The following is a 22666-nucleotide window of genomic DNA, read 5'->3' as shown; positions in this document are numbered from 1 at the left end:
GGTAAATACAAATTAAACTCCCATGTCAACATGCCTGCATGTTAAATGTACTGAAGTGACATTCTCACACACTTCTTACAAAATAAAGAGTAGAGTATTTGTGTAAACGTCAGGTGCTTTTTAACTTTCCTATAAGGTATCAGCAGGGGAAACATTGGCACAGATGATGTCACAAAGTCTAAATAGCCTAGCATAATATCAAGACAAGGGTGCACATGTCTTATTCAGTAATGTCTTATAAACAATGTCTAGTCGTATCTCTATGACAAAGATTACTACTACCCTTTAGGCATGATAAGCTTTCATTAGTGAAGTCCTCTGCAATAAGCTGATTGTCAGATAGGCTATAAGTAACTAGAGGCTAGAACCATAACATCAGATAACATAATTAAGTTTCCAGCATTACCTCGTCTGAGGTGGTGGTATTGAATGGATCTCACAAAATCCACCACAATACAAAAGAAATACTGAGGGAACTATGATTACACTTACATGTATCAACTACAAAACAATCAAAGTGCAAATATTGATTCTCAAAACAATCTGTATATAAAACCAAGGAATGGTCTAAGTTGTTATCATGTTAAATGTTTTCTTAATGCCTAAAGACAGCAGGTAAGGTTAACAGGTGCCAGGATCGTGGATTATTTTTTCCAGCCTGCAGTGCCCTCTTCGCTCCCCCTAGTGGCCATGTGGAACCTTGCTGCTCAGCAGCATACATTTACTCCAGCATTGACAGCCATTCTTGGTCTCTCTCAACAGAAACATTACTGTACCACAGTCCAGATTTAATGCTATACTTCAGTAGAGAAAAGGATGCTTTGACGTTTGCTGTCAGGGGTAGGAATGCTCTCAAGCTGAAGGAAGTACAGCAGCACCTGCACCTGGAAAGACAAGTATAAGAGGAAGGAGATTATCAAAACCATAGGAATTACACATTCTATGAGTTTCAGGCCTAGGCATATCACTGCTACCGTAATACAGTACAGATAAATAATCCATTAAGTTTTCTACACACTGAGTTTGATAGTACCTGTGACATGACCTCTAGTGACCAGCTGTCATTCATAGTAATGGGCTGCGTGGCATTGGCTTGGATCTTGCTATCTTTCTCGGACGGACGAAGCAAGGTGGGGCCAAAAACTGTGGCCAGGTTGTGGAAGGACATTTTATTGACACTCTCACTGTCAGCAATCCTTTAAGAACACACAGAGAGAATATCAGAACTTCAGCTCATAGAATATGGAGTTTTGAATGTGTCAGCTTTGTATAGAAGGGAACCAATGGGGAGGAATTATGCATCTGTTGATACTTTACCTCTTCAGGTGGTCCAACAGGAAGATAAAGGTGACCAGGTTGGGTTCAGGAAGTGACAGCAGCAGGTTGAGCATGCAGCTCTCCTTGGCTACACTGTCTGATAGGGCTGCAAGGAATAGGAGGAACCTTAGAGTGAGAGAATCGCACCACATGACCTCTTGCCTTCTTACTGTACCTATGATGTATTTTGGGGGTGTTACAGCGAGAGAGATACTGACCGATGCCTCCAGCAAAGTTTGGGTACAGGTCATCAGTGAAGAGAGGCTCCGGCAGCTCACGGAAATACAGCTTCAGTGTTCCAGCGATGGCGTTCACATCCATCTCCCTCATCATCACAGACACATCCTTATTGTCTGCCAATCAGAGGTGGGCATTAGTGGTAGTAATATGAGGAAATACTCTCATCTGACAGAGAACCTAGCCGTTACGGCTGTTGTATATGTACTGTTTATATGATAAAGTTCTGGGATTTTTTGAGAGGGAGAAATTAGATGAGCTCACTGGCATCGAATGCAGCCTTCAGGGCCTGGATGTCTGTGGCCACGCCAGAGACACGGTAGATGCCCACCTCCTCCATCCCCCGTCGTTCTATCTCCTCCACACACTGCCTCACGATGAGAGGCACCTTGGTACGCTCCCGTCTGTCGCACACACACACACACACACACACACACACACACACACACACACACACACACACACACACACACTACGATCAGCATAACAAGGTGTCTAATTTCTAAATACACATGTAGTGTTTTTTTGTGGTCTATGAACGCAAGCTGAATAGTTTTCTGCTTGCATGTGTAATATATTTTCCCCAAGTATGCCTTAATACCCCTACTCTCTTTCTACTTTTATACTAAAGCAAACTTGGAGAATGTCTCTATTCTGCATGAACGCACCCTCAGCACTGTAAAGGATGTTTTGTTAAAGAGACCCTGAGGAGCTGTGAGTGCCAACTGACTAGAAGAAAAAGGCATGCTCTGGGAGTTATTTCTGACTTTCTGCTTGTGTTGTTCTTGGAAAAAGGGGGATAAATCCCATTTATATTAATCACATCAATGTGGAATGTTTTATGAACAGGCATACAATTCATGTTTAGAGACATAGGGAAGACACTTACTTGGTTACAACACTGATTTTGACCCCAAATACGCCAGACTGTTTTCGCGAGGGCATTCTCTTCAGGCTGAACTCTCTGCTGATGAACTTCATTGACAGCTTCACCTCAATCTGTTACAAAGGTAAACGATAGCTTATTAAATAATCACTTAGTAGTAGGGCAAATAAACAGGTTTGCAATGAGGTCAATTCATACAAGTTGAGTAACACAACATAGAGAATGGTGGCACATTACATTAGACAACAAAATGAATTATGTCACGTTCAGTTTTGTCCTTAAGTACCTTGTTCAGGCTATTAAGTAAGTATGCCTTCAGAGTTACACTGGCATAATGCCTATGTAATATCACACTGTGCCAAAACTGTATAATTTAAAATTCAGCAGGTACAGTACATACCCCATTCATTGTGATGACTGTCCTCTGCCAGTCTTTGCTCTCTAGAGTTTGAGAATCCAGCTGGAAAACACGAGGTAGTTGTTAGTCTGCAAGATCTGCAATATACTGTATCTGACACAGATAAGACACAGGAAAAGTACAACCCAAATAGTAGAATGTATCTGACACAGATAAGACAGGAAAAGTACAACCCAAATAGTAGAATGTATCTGACACAGATAAGACACAGGAAAAGTACAACCCAAATAGTAGAATGTATCTGACACAGATAAGACAGGAAAAGTACAACCCAAACAGTAGAATGTATCTGACACAGATAAGACACAGGAATAGTACAACCCAAACAGTAGATAAAACTGTTGTTTATTGTAGCTCACACACTCTAATGAAACTCATTGAAGCATTGGCTACTTTATCCTTGTCCCCAACAAGTGACACCATTACTTGCCCTCCACTCCTCCTTGTATAAACTCCATTTGGTTATCAAATCATGTCACTGATCTATTTTAATCAACCAACTAATACCAAGCTGCTATCTTTCATTTCATCTTTCATCTCCAGGCTAGTGAGCATCATTCCGATTATCCAACATAACAGATGGCCTTTCCACCAAAGAAACCAAACAGATTTGATCATTTGGATAATCTTTTGTTCTACGGACAAAAATGTTTTACATAATGCTCAACATATGTGCTTGTTAAAATAAAAAGGATCAGAAGCATTACATACTCTCATTTTGAAGAAAATAAAGCATTTATCTCACACAGACAAAAGGACAAAGAAGAAAAAAGAGGATCTCAGGTTCTAGCCTCTAACCTCATGTTCGCAAGAAAACAGCATAGAGAGAGAAAACATCCTCACACATCTGTGCTGTATCTTTACCTTCTGCCTGAGCAGCGCACTGCGCACCCTGCCCCACAGCCGAGGCCCTGTGCCTGGGGGCTTCCTGGGACCGGGGCCCCCCTCCCCCTCTAGACTGCAGCTGTTAACGAACTGGCCGCTGGTTTGATCCTCAGTCGGCTCATTTCCACAAGTCTCACCCATACTCTTCAAGGTCACCGACATTACTACTGTTGCAAAACTATTTTATAACAACAAATAAATAAATAAATGAAGCAGCTGCCCAGAAACCAAATCTCAGCCAAACGACGACAAAGGGCCTCTATTGCAAGAAGATCATGTGTCTTCACATTTTCTTCAAGAGTCCTGAGGCTCTCATAATCATTTCTGTGTTGCGGTTCAATACTAAGAAAAGAGTGTTCTCTCCACGTCTTGGCCCTGTTATAGTCCGGCTCTTTTCTCTACAGATAAAAGCAAGATGAACACAGCCAACCTGGGGACCACGCAGTCTCCCTGTGGTTCCAGTTCCCAGATGAATCTGTGGATAAACTCCTGGGAATCCCAGACTACCCTGGTTACGGATGAACTGGTTCTGAGCACAGCCAGGGTGTCACATACCCCCAGGTTCACAGATCATAATTCTACAGGATCCCAGGGGGTCACCCCTGATTTAGCTCTAGTGCCTCTTTAACTGGAGAGCTTTGCTAATTCCTTTCTACCTTATTCTCCTCCTATATCTGACATCTCTCTTCAACCCCGAAACATATACAAGTACATGCACACATCACTCAGAACCTCTGTTTCTCCAATCCCAACCTACTGTACAGGTGGGGGGCGGGCCCCACTGCCCACCTGTCTCCCCTCCCAACTGTAATCCCCCCCTCTGACACAGCAACACCCTCCCCCCAATCAGGCTGCGATGACACATCCATGACTCAACAGGATAATTTTTTACTTTTAGCGTAAGCAATCCAGATAAGTCAGTCTCATATTGGAGCACCTATTGGAGTTAGCTGGATATTAGGCTAATATAATCTCAGCATACAGTATTTCGAGCGGCAGTGCTTTGACGGGCAACACAGCGTGTGTAATTCCTTAGTCTCAGTACCTGTATCTGTCCTTTGGCCATGATCCTGTCTGTGTTCTCTCCCTCCTCCCTGCCCTGCCTGGTTCTGTGGCAGCACTTCTCATAGCACAGCAGCCTCAGCGTCTGGGAGCCTTCCAGCTCGATCTCAAACTCCTGCATGGGCAAAGACACACAGTGCATCGTTGGAGTGATGGTTGAGAGGGTGTGGGTGAGTACAGACAAGGTCACCTGATGTCTGCATGCAGGCAGAGAGAGAGAGAGAGAGATAGAGAGAGAGAGAGAGATAGAGAGAGTGACATCACCTCGTTCCAGTTGGGTTCTGTGGAGTCTCGATACACGCGTGTCTTGGCTTTGTTCACAAAGTAGCCAAAGGCGTCTACCTCCAGGGTGCAGTAGAGATCTGAGTAGAGCAGAAACCGAAACACAGGGGGTTTGACATGGCAGGAACCCACTGGTCTGGGCTACCAGACCCCCCCCCCAACCCCGCCCCCCGCCTCTCCCCCTCCCATCCTGCATGATTATCACCAAAAGTATGAAAAAACAGCTATCTGTGCCACTTACTCAAGCTCTGTTTGAGCCCTGATGCAGAGTGGACAATGACATTCAGAAAGCCGTAGAGTCCAGAAGATTCATCCTCTACAGAGAGGGGAGACGCAGAGCAGACAGTGAGGCCTGGATCCATTTTCTCACAAGGAGTGACAAAAAAAAACGAAGAGCTCTGAATGGCCTACCTTCTTTATTCATGGTCATGGGGATTGTATGGACTGTCTGGAGCTTCACACACGAGTTGGTGAGCATCTGCACCTCCAGAGAGGTCAAAGAGAAGCTTTTGAAACCTTCAGGAGGGAACAAAGTAGAGTGTGTGATTCTGATGATCGCCACTGTCAACGTGACAAGACTGCTGCTGCTGACGCCATGTTACGTAGGGAACACTCACACTTCTTCTGCTGCTCCCGGATGATCTCCCTCCACTCTGCACGCTCATAGTCTGAGGAGATCAGGAATGTGAAGCCCTGTGGGAAACACAAAAATAGTATCACTGAGTACAGTAAACAAGTAAACCCGTTGGATAATATTGTACTTGTACTACACCACTACGCCTGTAGGGGGCAGCAAACCCTCGACCAAAATATTTTAATAAGCATGACCTGTCAGGTCACAGATAAAGCACGGAGTGGTTTTAAGCAGGTGAATAGAGAGACAGAGGCCGGTCCTGCATCTACTTCCTGTGTCACCTTGCCGTTCTTGTTGGCCACTCGGAAGGCCATGCTCGGGGACATGAGCAGCAGCAGAGACTCCTGCTCTGACAGCTTCTTCCTCAGGCGCTCCAGCGCCTTCACTCCTTTAGTGGTTCTCTGGAAATAAAAGACAAGTCAAATATGGCAGTGTCTAAATGTGAATGTCCCTCCCGTGTACAGTACGTCACAGTGGTGAAATTCTCATTCTGTCGTTGCCCCGTTCCTATAGTACAGTACCTACCTTCTCTCTCTGGATCTCGTTCTTGATCTGCGCTATCCTGATCTTCATGGCGTCCACCTCCTCATCCTGGACCAGGGGGATGGGAGTGGACTCGGAGTCCTCGATGGTCTGGAAGGTAAGGTCCGCCAGCGGGATGTACCACTTGCAGTCGTACTGCTGACCTTTCCTACAGACACACAGGGCGGCGCCATGAGCCTCCAGACACAGAGGAGCAGTGTGATTCTACGTGGTGAAGTGAAACAGCTGACGCTAGCAGACGAAGCGCTCGTTGCTTGACAGAGACAGAGTTGGAGCTCACCCGGCGGTCTGTTTCTTCAGCTTGGCGCAGAGCAGCAGGTCTGTGAAGAGGAAGACGTGGCGCAGCTTCCTGGACCCCTCCACCAGCTCCACCATGAAGCGGTCTCTCAGCAGCTGACGGTTCTGCGGGGGGAGATTGGGAGACGCTACACTGATATCCATGTTCGGTGTCAAATATATGCAGCTGTTCCATCACTTGCCGATCCTGGTTTTGGGTTACAAGTATGCCGTGGATGAAGCTCACATATACGTATACCAAATTCACAGTTCTTTCACCAGCTGCAAAATATTCTACATAATATGAAATTATAATTTAATTTCAGATTACAATAGAGATCCAACCTTATAATTGGCTGCTTATCCTGTCACATAAATCCTTGCCAACAGGTATTGTGTATAGTAGCCTACAATTGCTGCTACCCCAGATAAACAATGATTTAAGAGTCATATTTGCTCCCATCACAATCAGCAAATAAGGGCTTCACACCAGGCAGCAGATCCTCCCCTATGCATCCAATCTGTTGGCAAAACACAGATTAGGAGAGTCATCTGTTGAGCCAGGTTCTCAGGACACTGGATTTCCCAGCGTCATACGACAAGCCAACTGAGCCAGGTAATGATGGTCCTCAGGTGATCAACCGACTGTATGTATCTGATGAATGTGACCTGACAGGCTCTACTGTACATAAGAGGATCTGCAAAATGAATATTTGTAAATGGAAATTACAGCCATGATCAAAACCGACTATATTTTGTCACAATGGCATAGTTATGGGAGAAACTTCAAGAGTATAGCACATTTAGACTATAGCATTTTTTTTATTTATACAGAAATGTGTTTTTTTAATGGAGAAATGAGCAAAAGCCCAGTTCATCCATGTCTCTTTGACGGTGAACAAAGGGTGTCTGGTTGTTTTATGTGGTTATAGATGCTTATTTCAGGCCTCCCCAGAAAAGCCAGGCCAGCCCCTTGGTGACGGATGCTGCGACATCTGCCCTTCCTGTGGCTGGATGGATCTGAGGGTGTCTGTGTTGCTCATCCCCACCTCTCACCCTTGGACAGAAAAGTGCTTATTATTCACCCTACAGACACACAGCCGAGTCTACCAACCCCTCCTAACCAGGGCCCTACATAAACAAGGAAGACTGCCAGGGAGGGCCTCCGACGTCAGTACATTCCTGTATTGACATTGGCATCGATTCCTGTATTGACATTGGCATCTGTTTTTGTCATTTTCATGTTCCTTTTTGAGACATGTTCCAACAAAACAAGCAGCTAGGAGAGGCCTAAATAAACAGAACTAAAACGGGTTTATATTTTCACTGTAATTATACTGCACATATACCAAAATCACACTAAGCACAAAGTCTTACTGAGCGAATGTGGAATGCAAATGCTTAATTTCCAAATACACACACAAGTAGGAGCATATTTGTCCTTGTTTTATTTTCACATTTCTTTGAGATAAGATGTCCAAATCTGATAAACACTGTGAGGAACTTTCCAGTAAAGATAGAGGAAGTACATCTGAATCACAGCATCAGAGGCGGGGGGGGGGGGGGGGGGGGTCAAGAGGGGTGAGGGACTGAGGGAGGAAGTTGGTACAGTACGTTGGTAAATGGCCCAGTCCTTGGTAGGACCGACTGCAGGTCATTTATGGGAAACAGAGTTCAGAGACTGAAAGAGGAGGATGGGAGTGAGCAGAGGTGTGGGCGGTGGGCTTTCCTGGCCTGAAACGTGGAGACCCTTGGCCCCAGTGTTTTAACAACTTTGTCATGAGCTTCCTCTACGCTCCACTTCCTCCACTCATAAAGCAGACAGGCAGTGATGACTCAGCAAGAATCTGACTCACCAACCAGTTTTATTACAGTTTCCAGACACACCGTTCTCTAGGTTCTTACTGTTACTAGACAGGATACTAGACACTGACGCCACTTTGACTGTCAGATATCCATGAACTTGCCTGGGTGTTGCTGCTGGGTGTTTTAAATAATCTTTCCAACTGACCACATGAGCTACTGTGGCAAAGAGAACAAGAGGAGATCAGTGTTCTTTCATTTAATCAGACTGGAACTGAAAACCAGAGTCCCAGCTAAAGGAACACACAGTAACCACATTAATACAGCACCATTTCCTTAAATATAACCTACACAACGAGGCACTCTTTTGCTTGTAGGACTTCTATGGCGAGGCACAAATGTGGCAAGATGAAACTAAGTGTAACAGGCAGGTCAACACAGAGACTCTGTGCCCGGTCTGTGCCATGTCTGTCAAACCGTTGGATTTGTCTTTGGCAGAGGGAACATGCATTCTGTGGAGGGAACAGGCTGTACCCCTTCCTGCTGTGACCTCGTCCTCTACTGTGGGCAGAGGATTTTAAGCCATTAAGAAATCAGGCTGGAGGCCACTCTGCATTCAATCTGATCACATAGCATCAAGCTACACTGTTGTTTGTCAGTGCCCAATGCAATCTATTTTAGTCAGAGACAATCATGTGATTACGTCCGGAAGCCTTGCGGGTAAGCTGAGCAGAGACGCGGTGACACAGTAGCACGCCACACTGACCTCCCCTTTCTTGACTGTCATGGACTGCCTGCGCGGGGTGATCTCCTCGTTGATGCTGGACAGGAAGTTCTGGGAGATGCGCAGGGCGTCCAGGAGCAGAGGGTAGTCCAGGTGACCGGAGGGCGTGTGCTTCAGCAGGTCCTACAGGAGGAAGGATAGGGGAACTCAGCTGAGCTCAGTATTAACAGTAAAGGTCTTGTGTGATGTGAAGCCATGCGTCAACGGACTACAACCATGAGGTGCCTCAAGGAGAGGAGTTTGTTTGACTTACATGCAGAACGAGGGTGCTGCGAGTGACTCGGTCCACTGGTTTATACAGCAGAGCTGAGGAGGAGAGGGGCGCATCGGACGCCGAGAACAATTTGTACCCTTTCGCAAACTGTTATGAAAATATGTTTAAAACGTCTTGAATTAAGTTTTTCACTTACTCTCCAGTGAATTTTTTGCCCGGTCTTTACATTCCTTTGTGGTCCTGACCTTAAGATTCTGAGGGCACAACAGGAAGGCCATGTTTGTGAGTCCAACATTCAAAAGCCATGAACAAAGCTGCTATTTAAATCTAAAGCTACGATTTAAACATGTATAGGGGAATGTTCGCCAAATTTGTATATGAATGAAATAAAAGTCTATTTTAACTCTCCTGGTGTGCGCTGGAACACTTTTTTATGTCTAGGGGAATTGAAACTGTCCAATAATAACTACCCTGATGCAACTGTGTACTGTAACATCAAACACTCGCCAGCTTGTCACACTCCCTTATCCTGCTGTGCGTGGTGCAACACATACCTCAGATATTTCAGCAAACTGGACGTTGGCCTGGCAGCACTTGTCGGCTGTTTCCACAGCAACCTTATAGTTATCCACAAAGGCCCTGTACACTCCCAACTGGCTAGCCTTTAGTGGTGACATACAAAGGAGAGAGATACGAGTCAGTTCATTCATCAAACACCTTGTTTGGTACCAGAGACAACAGAAATGTAATCCGCAATCTCCGGGGGGGACATACATGTACAGCTACTCTACTCATGTCAGCTCATTAGTTTTACGTTGAGTACATGTGCACAGTTACGATGTGTGTGCGTGAGCGTGTGCGCGTGTGTTACGCATCATATTCTCCATCATTGTAATAGTTAATTCCAGTCAGGGGCTTCTAAGAGTGTTTTGTTCTCCTTTACGGCCGGTCATGTGGTAAATTGTGGCTTTTATCTGTGCAGGAGATGACTCCAGGCGGTCTGCTCACATGTGCGGCCCAGCGTACACAGCATGTCTTTAACTGCCTCAGTTTCTGCTCAGCTCTCCTTCTTTCCAGTAATGTTAATGATGAAAGGGTGTATCCTATGCAAGAGTTATGATCAACTGTCTCTGAACGTGACTGCCTGGCTTGCTAATAACTACCTACCAAACTTTCAAAAACGCTTTAGGAGTCTGAGGGAGGTCTGTGTGTTTCTGAACAGGTGAACAAAAGGACCCATCACAAGTTAACCTGAATAAGTGTCTCTAACCAATGGCAAGCACACACCAGTTTCTGGAAGAGATCCCCCACACACTCGTTGTGGCTCCATTCCTGGACTCTGGGCAGCAGGGCGTCGTAGAAGTCCTTGTGGATCTCATGTAGCTCCGGCACCTTGAAGAAGATGGTTTCTATCTGCTGGATGGTGAGCGTCGGCTGGGAGGTAGTGGCTGCTGCCCTCAGTGGCTTCATAGGCTGTGGCGATCCATACAAGACCATGATTAGTGTATGTGTGTGTGTGTGTGTGTGTGTGTGTGTGTGTGTGTGTGTGTGTGTGTTCCCACGGTTCTCATCAGAAACATACCAACAGGAGAGCCTCCAGGTGGCTGAGATAAGTCTCTTCACTGGCCAATATCCCTGACAGCACCCATTTCCTCATCTCCAGGCCCTTCTCCTGATCCAGCTCCACCTGGACGAAAGTGAGGCAGAAGGAGACGGCGTGAGAGAGAGAGATACAGAGAGAACATTCCTCGTTCGACTCCCACCAGGCTCATTTCAGGGTTCTGATTCCAAACCAACATGTTCTTTATTAATCCCCCTCAGGGTTCAGTGAGCCCTCTAGCATGAGAGAATGTTCCCCAGGGAACCGAGCAGATTTGATTCATGTCAGTAGGAGATGCAGAGGTTGGAAGCCTCCCTCAGAGGTGTATTGTATCTTGAGGCAAACTATTGTTTTCCAGTCCCGGAACCTGCTTACGGCTCAAAGACATCAGTCAGTCACGGTTCAGACGCTCTGTCGATATCCAGTGCTGCTGGAGAGCAGAGCAGCTCGTTAGCTCTGACATTCTGCAGACTGAACATTAGGAGGAGCCCCTCCCTCTAGCGTTAACCTTTGCCGATCAGAGGGGCACATCAGAGGAGAGGGAACCACGGGGAGACCGGAGACCGTCTAGGTAGGTAGGTCCGGATGTGGGCGAGATTCATAGGACGAATGAGAATGTGGTTGTGAATACAGTTCAGTTCAGTTCAATACAAGGAACTACCCTAAAGGCAGGCAGGTGGGAGAGCTGCTGGAGGACCAAGATAGCTACACACAGTCGCCAGTAGCACCGGGTGAGGAAGAGCAGACAGAGACGACCATGGTGAAGGTTGACGTGTGGAACGTGTGGAACGTGTGGAATGCGGGGAACGGAGAACGGGGGACATTAGTACATGTAGCAGAGGCAGAGCAGTCGGTGAAGGACAAAGCCAGTGCTGAGGGAGTCGAGTCCAGCAGAGAGAGGCAAGGAAACAGAGAGAGAGAGAGTGTGTGTGTGAGAGAGAGAGAGAGAGAGAGAGAGAGAGAGAGAGTGTGTGAGAGAGAGAGAGAGAGAGAGAGAGAGAGAGGCTGTAGTAGCGGTTGACCCAGTAACATTACCGACAGAGTGGACTCCAGGGAGCCGGAGGAGACCGTGTCTCGGCTGCCCCGGCTCTGGGAGCGGAGGCGTGGTGACGAGGAGGGGGAGGCGCCGAAGGGCAGGAGGTCATGGTGGCGCTGGTGGTCGTCACTCTGCTCCGGGTCGTAGCCGTACGAGGGAGGGGTCTCGCTGTAGGGGGCCTCTGTGGTAGCCATAGAAACACAGGAGTCAGGTAGGGTCAGAGAAAAACACAGCAGACCTGCATTTCAAAGCAGAGCAGTGGAAACCCCTCCCTAACATTTTGTCAAATTGCATCGGCTGTTTACTGAAGCAATGGCATACGCATATTTAAAACTACAGCAGAAATCCACTGAACATGGAATAGAAATAAATATGTATACATTCATCAATACTGCCTTTTGACATATATGATACCAAATACTATACTCACTGCCACGCCTCTGGGTTTCAAATACCCTGTGCCCTTCAGAAAACTGCTGCCTGTCCAAATCTAGCACAGAGTCTGTGCCAGGCACACAGGGATGCTCCCAAAGGATCAGCTCACAGAACAGCAGAGGAATCACAACATGCCCGGTGTGATGTGGAGAACTGAATTATATATCGTTCACAGTGTTCACAACTGGAACTATATTGACTAGAATGGATAACAGAAAACAATTGTAGTTCCTCCTCTCTTCCTTCACTACACTTCTTGCATTTCATTTTATATGACCTTTTAAGTGTTGCACTTTGTCTTGATGCTTTTAATGTCTCATGTCAAGCACTTTGAATTGCCTTGTTGCTGAAATGTGCTATACAAATAAACTTGCCTTGCCTTCACTAGCCATAATACTGTACGTTCAGACATAATGGGTGGAAATGTCTACAGAGTACACATACAATGCAACACAAATATCAAAGATCTAATGTTTGAGTTTCAGCCTCATGTTTACACTATCGTGCATCTGGAAGTAGACAAACAAGTTCTCAGTCCCTGTTATTTGTCACCTTGACTAACCATCACTGTCAATCATAATGGGCGGTTAGCGGCCCAGCTGTAGTCACTGTAGCAATAAAACGAGGGTTGTTTGTCTTGTTAGGGGTCTGGGTGTTGTAATAGCAGAACGCTGACGTATAGTGCCGCATGTCAAGCTGAGGTTACACAGTGACAGAGTCGCACTCGTTCACCTCTGCTTAACAAACAGGAAAGAGAGGATTCCGGAAGCAAAGGGAGATAAAGCCCAACCTGGTGGACAGGCCTGGCTGACAGTCTGACCAGGAGACCATGACAAAGGGCCTGAACAAACAGGCAGAGGGACCACTGTGTTGACTCTGGAGGAGCGGGCTAGTGCAGGCCGCGGCAGCTCGTCAGGAAGTCAGTGTGAAAGGCCACTCTGTGTTCCTGTCAGATTGTTCATTAGCAGTGGAGTTGGATGGATAACATTTCATCTCATATAAAGGCCTGGCTTCTGAAACTCAACCGTCAACAGTCACACACTAACCGATCCTATTTTCCCCACACTGGAAAAAAAATGGTGAAGAAACTTTATGTCGTATTCATGTAGCATCCATTTTCTAAAAAAGGTCTTTGTAATGGGTGACCGTGACCCTACTTTTTAACTCAGAAGATTCTTTATCCTGGTTTTGTAAATGAGTAGGAAAACACTTCAACGCTGTGTGAAGCAATGAATGTACAAACAATAGACCCTCAGTCTAACTTCTCTGACTACAAGGACTGTTACTAAGGAAGTGTCCGGGCAGGTCTGTCCGGAACGTTCAACAATTCATCAACTTCAGAGCGGAAACTGACACTCTCCACAAGGTCATCTTTTCTCACAAACACATCTCCCCCTACGTCCCTCCCTCTCCACACACAAACCTACAGTGCAACCACCATGCACTGAACTGTGACTGTTACTGTACATTACAGAAACACGCTTAACAAAAATTCAACCACAGCTCTCTCTCTCACAGCACAACAAAGAGATAAAGTAATCTTCTGGTTTCCGCTGTGCAGTAATTCAGTAAGTGAGAGGCTGGGCTTACACTCAAACACTGTCTGGAAATGTCAAGCCATAGACCACTCCCATGTCTCCCCTACTGCCCCCAACAAAGCTCAAAATGATTTCAACTGTTGCAACAGAGCTGTATTAAAATACACTCTAATAATATTGCATGTGTGCTTAAATCAGCAGCTGTGACTGGGTTCTGGAAGATTGCAGCTGCAGAGGATCAGAGGGAAAGGTTTTTCTGGACAACTTGGATAAGAATTCTGTTCATTCAACATTTTTGCATTCAATTCAATAATCTTAAGTTTCAAACTTTTTGTTCTGTGTGAAACTCTTCCCAAAGAATTCTCTCCTCGTCTTCCATTACTATACTGGTTTTGTCTTTCACCATTCAGAGTAGACTGACCTAAAGAGGTCAGAGTTCAAGAGGCTAGACAGCAGGTTAGGTTCTCTACAGTCTGCCCAGAGAATGACCCGTGTTCTGTCAACATCTCTGGTTCAACCTCTGCTTGGTGGGGGATTATGACAAAGGTTTAATACAGGAATAGCTCCAATGATGACAAAGCACCAAAAACAAACAATTAAACCTGTAATCCTAATTCATATAGAAAAGGATGGAACATACCATCATCCTGAAAGTATGGGAATGAGCCTGTGTAGCCAGGGGATTTCTACAGAAGAAACAGATTGACTTGATTGATGAGGCCTGAGTTCACACACAGTCAATTTAAAAATAATACAGGTGAGGATATCCTTTCATAAAGGAATACGTTCTTTAATAGAACTTGGCTGACCTTGAATCACTGTAAAATGTGTTGCATGACTTTCTTTTTAAGTAAAGGAACTCATTTGTGAAAAGATTTTGTTCGGAGGAACACAGATAACTAAGTTCAATAAACTCATTTGAAATGTGTTTAGGAACAAAAAGTAGAACTCGGTCAAAATGGGTAATATCAATGTCAATGTCAACAGAGCACCAACAATTATGTCCGATGATGATGTTTCTAAGACAACAGGGCATCATATTTTACAGGGTACACTGTTTTTGACTTTTTCTTTTTGATGAAGACAGAATGCTTGATTCTGTTCATCTTAACGATTACTGTATGTTGATCCGAAATCTAAATGTTGATCTAACCCCCATGTGGTGTGTGCATCAGAGCATTGTGTTACACTTGACTGATTGAGCTCCAGTACACCGTCTCTCTCTACAGAGAGAAAGATAGACTCAAGTGTTCATTGTGGAACCACTGCAGAAGGAAGTGTCCCAGACAGCCTATACACCTAGCCTGGACCATCTGGACACACTCAGTGCTTGATTAAATGTACTAAACTGAGCCCAGCCATTCCTTTCTATTGAAATTGAGAATTTAGACAAAGATAGTAACAAATAGGACACAAATATGTCGATTGTTCCGGGAAGAACAGGGTTAGAATTTTCTTTTGAGACTAACTGGGACATTAGTGTCCATAAATCATCACATAAGTATTGAGAGTAGCAGAACGTCAGCCCGTCTGTCTACTCTGCTGAATGAATTTCGATGTGGCACCTTTAAAAGAAAAAGCAGCAAAAATACCAAAGTGTGATGTTGTTAAAAGGTTAGTGCCACTTTATGGCTCCACTAAATGCATTCTCCTGCTGACCGTGTGGTCACTGGGGAGACAGCGGCCAGAGAGATGGACCGCGTTACAATCGACCTCTCACAGCCCCTTACAGCTCTCCTCACTCTAATAGGGGAATGCAAAGCTATACCAACGAATCATCAACAATCCACTCTACCTACCCCACTGCGTGACCTATAGATCATCATGCTACAAAGAGCTGCACTTCAACCACCACTGCAAATGCCCTATTCATTCATCACACCAGTGACAGAGAGAGAGAGGGCTGGATCTGTGCACTCGCTCCCCTTCAGCACATCTGTTTCTTCTCCCATCCCGCTTCACTTATCAGGTTGAAAAGAAACAGGCTGGAATATGTGGCATCTGAGATGGAGCAGGGCAGGGCGGGGCGGGGGGGTACAGCGGGCCAGGAAGGAGCTGACTGGTGTTTTGTCAAGTCGTCAGAAGGCGAGCCAACCAAACATCAGCACATTCTGGTCCATCTGAAGAGCCTGTTAAAGTGGGCAGGCAGCAGACCACAGGGCCAGCGGAGGCTGAGAGGCCCACCGGCTCTCTGCTCAGATCCTACAATTAGTGCCAGCCACTGAGCAGTGGAGGTCGGCCCCCGCCCGCCCCGCCCAGCACACCTACTAATCAGTGCGTTGAAATAGCTCAGGGTGGCCACGGCGATGCGTACTGTAAGAGATGCTCACTGTCAAGGCCCAATAATTGCTCCTGTGTGTGACCTCATAGACAACGTCAAACACACACGTCACCTCAGCCTATGCGATGGGGTCCTAGACACAGGCATCATGATGGTGTGACAGCGTTGTGAAACACCATGAAAAAAAAAGAGCCGCCAGACATTCATGTGGTCTTATTTCTTCATGTACCAGATCAATTATTCACGCCAGTGTCCTGCAGATACAATTCTAAAATACACCATAACAGTAACAGATTGTGCCAAATTATGTATTCGTTTTTTGGGGGGGTGGGTGGGGGGGGCAGGGTAAAACCAGAGATCTGATAAGTGTTCTCGTGCCTAAACGGTTATAAATTACTCTCTTTCAGGGTAGAGGTTCTCTGTGAGTTGACCAGTCATGTGCGACGTACACACCAACATCAAGGGTCTGCACAGCGTTAGAGGGACTTTCATTCAGCACAGTGGACAGCTCTGTATGCCAAAAAATTTGGAACAAACTGGATGTTTGTATAACTGTGCTTTCAGTGTACTGTCAAGAATAGCAGCGTTACTTCCAGGATGAAAGAGCATTCTCGACATACCAGCCTATTAGATCAGTGTCAATTTCTGTCATACATCTAAGGGAGCGCACATTTAGCAGTGCACTGTGTGTTGTTGAAGCAATATCCACCGCCTCATGGCGAGCGAACAAGCGAGCCCCGTGGACTACGCCGCTGGCGAGGAGGCGAGCTCGCATACAACACTTTACATTTCATTAGCTTGTTCCCCACACACCCCACCAGCAGCTGAGGCATTCCATTAAACTCCGGTCTGCCAGCCGGCAGCACAGAGAGCTCTTTGAGAAGGAGCAGGGAGGGGAGGTAAGACCAGGGGACCAGCGGGGCCAAACAGAGCACGAGGGAGGATTAGAGAGAGTGTTGGGTTATGTTGGGTAATAAACATTTCTGCCATTATCTGTTGGAAAATATGTATCACGTTAGCGAAGGTTTGCGTCACCCTCGGTGCTATTGAACCTGGAAGGGAGATGTGTAATCTTGCATCCAAGTGAAAGTGTTTCTGTCAAAGTTGGGCGGAACGACAATCCCGCCCTATGCTGGAACTGGAACTGGGCCGACCCTGTTCAAATGAAACATCCATGTAGTGTTTGTCCCTGTGCCTCAGCAGCTGGCAGTGCCTGGACTGGAACACTGATCCTCTGCCAGCTCTCCAGGACAGGTGACACATGCGCACGCACACACACACACACATGTTCGTGTCCATGCCTGTGCAAGCACACACTGACTCACAGACACACAGCTCTATACCTCTGTAGGGCTTTCTGGACACATTCTGAAGTTGACTGGCTATGTGAGCTCCACTTCCCCTCTCTGATTTAAAGGGAGAGGGAGATTGAGGAGGCCAAATTCTTTAGCCTCCTCAACCACTAAATCACAGATTGTTGATATTCAGGTACAAAGATTGGCCTGTCTGGGTCTCCTTCGGCCCACTGAAAAATGCATGAATCTACAGTTAAACAGGGGTGTGAGCCAGCACCTCTCTGGCTACCACTGTGGCTGCAAATCCCTGGACTGGGGCCAGCCACAGATAGAATTGATCACTTTCAGACAGACTAAGTGAACTCATTACATTAGTCTCAATGACAAAAGCCTGTCCAGACAGTCATGTCTACCCCAGATCCTGCAGGGCCAGACTACGTTTTTGTTATTGACGCAGACTTACAGTACTAAAATAAATAGATAAATGCATGCACTCAAACAACAGCTACAGGTGGATATTATATATTCACATTCAGTGCTAATGGTAGACTATTTCCCATCTTAAAAGGAATACAACTAATAAATGTCGAGAAAAATAATTGAAGCTCCAGCAGCCCTGCCTGTCATGTCCTCATCACCTCTCAGTATGTAAACCAGGAGACAGTCAATGGCAGCCAGATTTTCCCTCAGCAATAGGACGAGGCCATGGCCACTGGCACGTCAATGCCATGATGATAATGAATTATGACAAAACAGATACATCAGAGAGCTGCCCTCCTTTAAGGCACACAGCTAATCAGCAGATCTATTCACAGCCAAGCTTGACAATTGGCCTAGATAAGCAGAGACCAGGACACAGCACTGATTCTCTAACTCCTATTCAAGGAAAAGAGACCCCAGAGATGTGTCAGTTTTAGACTGGCCATCTTCCTAAGATGACAGGGGGAGGTGGTTGAGGCTTGGTGGTGTGTAGCACAGACAGAGGTTTGTTCTTGCCAGTCAGTACTGTGCCCAATGCCAAGATAGTCCCTCCTACCGAGGTACAGTAAGGCCAGATCCAGCCACCATGACAGCCATGAAAACACTGGCGGTGACAGCCCTGTCAATGGAGCAATGTTGCCTGGCTGCCTGGCTGCTCAGAAATAGCTGCTTTTGCTTTTTCAAATATCTTTTCCAATCCAAGTATACTGTAACAAAGTAAAATGACAGAGGTGAAATTTCCCTGTAAAGCTTAAAAGTCACCCAAACGCTTACGTAAATGTAGTACAGTGCCCTTTTCCACACTGACTTTAAGATTAAAAAAAGAGCTTTACAAGGTAGATTAAATGGAATTTACTAAATGCTGCAAACAATTTTATGATACAATAAAAAAAAGATAAAAACAGTTGCCACTGTTCCCTAGTGATCAACTAGGGACTCAGTGATCCACTCAGTGATCAAAACAGAAAATTGGATTGGATTGTCTTGCATGTCTCAAAATCACTGCTTACCAGAGCACTGACCCAGCAATGTGCACAATAATGCTATTCTGGCATCAGAAAATAAATCCAGATTTCTGGTAATCCTCAAAGCAGTTTACATCAGGCAGGTTAACTCAGCAACATTTTTTTTTTTTACTTAATCACTAAAGGCCCAACAGCGTCCTGCCTGACTGACATTTCAACAGCAAGCAATGGATCATCATAATCAGTGGGTCTCTTTGTAAACACAAAAATCACATGAATAGTTACTACAGTATGGCTCGTATGTGTATTTACTGGGTTTTAGGGGAGATGTAGGAATACATCCAAACTATGCATTAAATGGTTTCTAAAAAGTATTTTCTTGGTCACGAGGCCTATTCTTTTTTTCACAGGAAACCAACTGAGCTCTGTTCTTTTCTACATGAATAAAACTGTTACACAACATCGGACAGTGTTTTGCAATGTCATGAGGCAAATTGCATGGTGAAACCCACAAGCCGCAGAGCAAATGGATTTGTCATCATCAGAGCAGCAGGCTGCCCTGGCTTACTGCTCATGCTGATTATCTCACAGAATATGTACAGCTCTTTGCATGTTTGGTGTTAAAGTCTTTGCACCTGATCTTACATAACAACAGCCTGTTCTGATCTACATCTTAATCTGCTGCACAGTACATATCACTTTCTGCTAAAAGCAAACATGTTACTGCTTCCCCTTTCTATTCTGTTAGACCAAACAGAAAAACATGCACTGATTTACTGCTGAGCCCTGTTGTCTTGTCTCAAAGCAATATCATGTGATTTGAGGATGTTTCTATTGATCAGTTAAGCATGTCCTATGCTATTTGCATTAGATTCAATTTACAATGGACGCAAGTTGAATATGATAACAATTAAAATGTTGCACAGTTCTCCACAGCTATCAAACAGCTCATAATTGCTGTAAAGTGATAATGTTATAACACGCAATAACATAATATATATTACTGCTTTCACAAAAGCTTTGCATGGGAACCTTCACACTATCTTTCTCTTCATCTCTGTCTTTGGCAACACCAGGTTAGACCACCCTATCCCACTTAACATTGTTATATTGTTACAGTGTCAATATGTGTTCTGGATGAGTGATTCCTCTATTGTGCTCACATAACAACAGGAAACACTAATGCCTAACATTTTGATGGGAAGCCATGTGACACACTTTGAGCTCCCCGTCCTCTTTTTTAGTGAGAGTTGTCAGCCCTTTTCCTCCCCGCCCCCAACAAAGAACCTCCCTAAATTTATCACGCTACACAAACCCCTTTAAGTTAATTACTCTAAGCCAAGGACAACAACACTGATGTGTGCTGACACGAAAGCACTCTGGGTGGACAGGGCCGAGTGACTGGGCAGCCTGAGGGCACTCGCTGTCTTTTATCAGAGCATCTCCAGAGTAGCACTCCACTCCACTCAATAGAAGAGAGCAGGAGGGGAAGAAAGCGAGGGCAGGCATGCTTAGAATGGGGGAAAGAAAACAAGTCGTAGGCTACTCCCTTCAAAGATCTAGACAACCAGCCACTAGGGTGCTTGGTTTGAGGTCGGGCTGCATTTTATAGGCCCCAAATAATCCCGTGGGATGCGTTTAAGCAGATTTATATCAGATCAAATAAATTCCTTCATTTTAACATACTACTGCTGCTGCAGGTGCACTTAACCACATGACTTCATCAGTCTGGATCAAGGTCAGACAGACAAGTTCAGACAACACAACACTCATGAAATAACGATTGATAATGAGCCTTGAGCGTGCATTACTTCTGTTCTGATGCTTTCATATTTATACTCCTCTAGCCTAACTATAGGAGTTTGGCCTCTTTAATCCTAGAAATTAAAGGGATTGTGATATCTTTTCAATCCAAAATGACAGTAGAGAGTTTGGCCTTGCAGACCTACCAAGATCTCCCTGGAGACTGTTGTCATGTGAGGTCCTACTGGAGGTAGTGGAGTCTCCGTCACCGGGCCAGATCTGACCTGTTTTGCGGACCCCTACAATGGCGGCCTCGGAAACCAGCACCTGCTGCTTGAGATGTTTCTGAGACAGCGGCGTGGGTGGGCTGCTGCTGTCAAAGGACTGCTGGGATGGCGAGCGACTCTTCTCACGGTACATCCGGTAGGCGGTGGGACTTGGAGACACGTGGCTGGACGGGCCGGAGGAGAAGTCCTCCTCGCTGGATGTCAGGTTCTCATTGGAGCTGCAGTCTGGCGTGTAGCCACCGCCGGCATCATCAAAGCTACCCGGTGAGTAGGAGCGGCGGGGCCAGGTGAGGTGAGAGTCCTCGTCGACACTGTGGTCTTTAATGTTGATGGCCCTCCCCTCCCCCTCCACCATCATCCCCCCCACATACACGCTGGTATAGGCCTGACAGTCCGCTGGCTGGCGCTCCGGCCTCCCGCCATTGGAGCGGATTACACTGTCCTTAAGGAAATGCGGGCTCACCTCAACGTCCTCATACAACCCGTTGTAGCCACAGTTGCCCTCGGTGGATCTACCTCTGTGGACAGACTTGCGGACCTCCCCCGTAGCGGCGAACAGGTTCCCAGGCAGAGAGTGCGGGGACCTCTTGCGCTCCATCTGCATGGCCTGGCAGCCCAGGCTGCTGATCTTGTCCGAGACCTCCCTGTCGTTGACTTTCACCAGGCCTCTCTCGTGGTGGTACTCCATGTTCACATAGAAGGGCCTCTCCATCCCTCCCATCGCAGGTAATCCCTTCCCCTCTCCGGCCGTGTGAGAGTTAGCTCTCTTGATGTGCTCAAAGTTGGACCTCAGCGATGCCACTGAGCCCATGCCCATCTGAAGTGAGCATTCTGTGTCTGCCGAGCCCGCTGTGGGGCTGAGAGGGGATACTCTACCAGTTTGTTTGGATGGAGACCCCTCATCCATTTCTGCGTCTGGATACTGTTGGCACCTCTCTGTATCACCTGCCTCTCCCTGCTGCTGCTCCGCAGATGGCTCATCTGTATGGGACTGCTGGCTGTCTGAGCCAACAGGCTGGTCCCCTGCATCTATTCGGGCTGTTCTCTTGAAGCCCCATCTCTGTCCGTCATAGATCTTCCTCTCCTTGGCCAGTAAGGTCTGCAGGTAGATCATCCGGAAGCGTTCCTTGTTCACCTCTTTTTCTAGGTCCCTGATGGACGCCTTACATTTATCTAGCTCATGTTCAATGTCCCCTATTGATTTCATCTCCATGCTGGGGGGGTCAGATTCTGGGAACTGGGCTTTCCATGCCTCCACAAAACCCACTGCTTCAACCATTGTTTTATATAAAATGTTGAGGAAATAAACAAATCAATATCTAAAGCATGACTTACAACATTTTCACAAAAGCACACTACGCATTATTGATGAACAATCTATAAAACCTCTGTTCTTCAGTCCTTCTGCTCTGATTCTGATAGGAACTAAATTAATGTTATTCTCAAGAGGTCATTCTAGTTCGGAAGTGTGCGTGGGAATGTTTCCTTCCAATTCGGCTTTGATGTCCATAGTCAGTGATTCTTCATTCATCATAAAAACAAAAACATTGCCGCAACCCTCATGAGAAAGTTAATCAAAATGAATGTCCAGTATTTCACACCGCATTAAAGGCTATGAAGAGTAAATGGATGTTTTCTAGTTATCATATATTTTCTTCTGCACTG

At 46.0% G+C, this 22666-nt stretch overlaps 1 protein-coding gene across 1 annotated transcript; it reads right to left on the bottom strand.

Annotated features, from left to right (window-relative positions):
* Positions 1 to 125: 125 nt before the first annotated feature.
* Positions 126 to 22280, bottom strand: LOC311324461 (breakpoint cluster region protein; the record flags this gene model as incomplete). Its single annotated transcript, XM_084456919.1, has 23 exons — positions 126 to 884; positions 1034 to 1196; positions 1318 to 1423; positions 1536 to 1670; positions 1819 to 1958; positions 2444 to 2553; positions 2841 to 2900; positions 4789 to 4920; positions 5070 to 5167; positions 5329 to 5403; positions 5499 to 5603; positions 5705 to 5780; positions 6003 to 6122; positions 6247 to 6412; positions 6545 to 6666; positions 9110 to 9250; positions 9381 to 9433; positions 9538 to 9595; positions 9896 to 10003; positions 10629 to 10814; positions 10924 to 11028; positions 11977 to 12158; positions 20921 to 22280. 23 exons carry the CDS (start codon positions 22278 to 22280, stop codon positions 795 to 797), a joined length of 3891 nt encoding a protein of 1296 aa, XP_084313045.1. The 3' UTR covers positions 126 to 794.
* Between the last annotated feature and the right edge of the window lie 386 nt (positions 22281 to 22666).

Source organism: Borostomias antarcticus (genome assembly GCF_949987555.1).
Source record: "Borostomias antarcticus genome assembly, chromosome: 23".
NCBI classification, from domain to species: domain Eukaryota; kingdom Metazoa; phylum Chordata; class Actinopteri; order Stomiiformes; family Stomiidae; genus Borostomias; species Borostomias antarcticus.
This window is presented reverse-complemented; position numbering and strand designations above follow the sequence as displayed.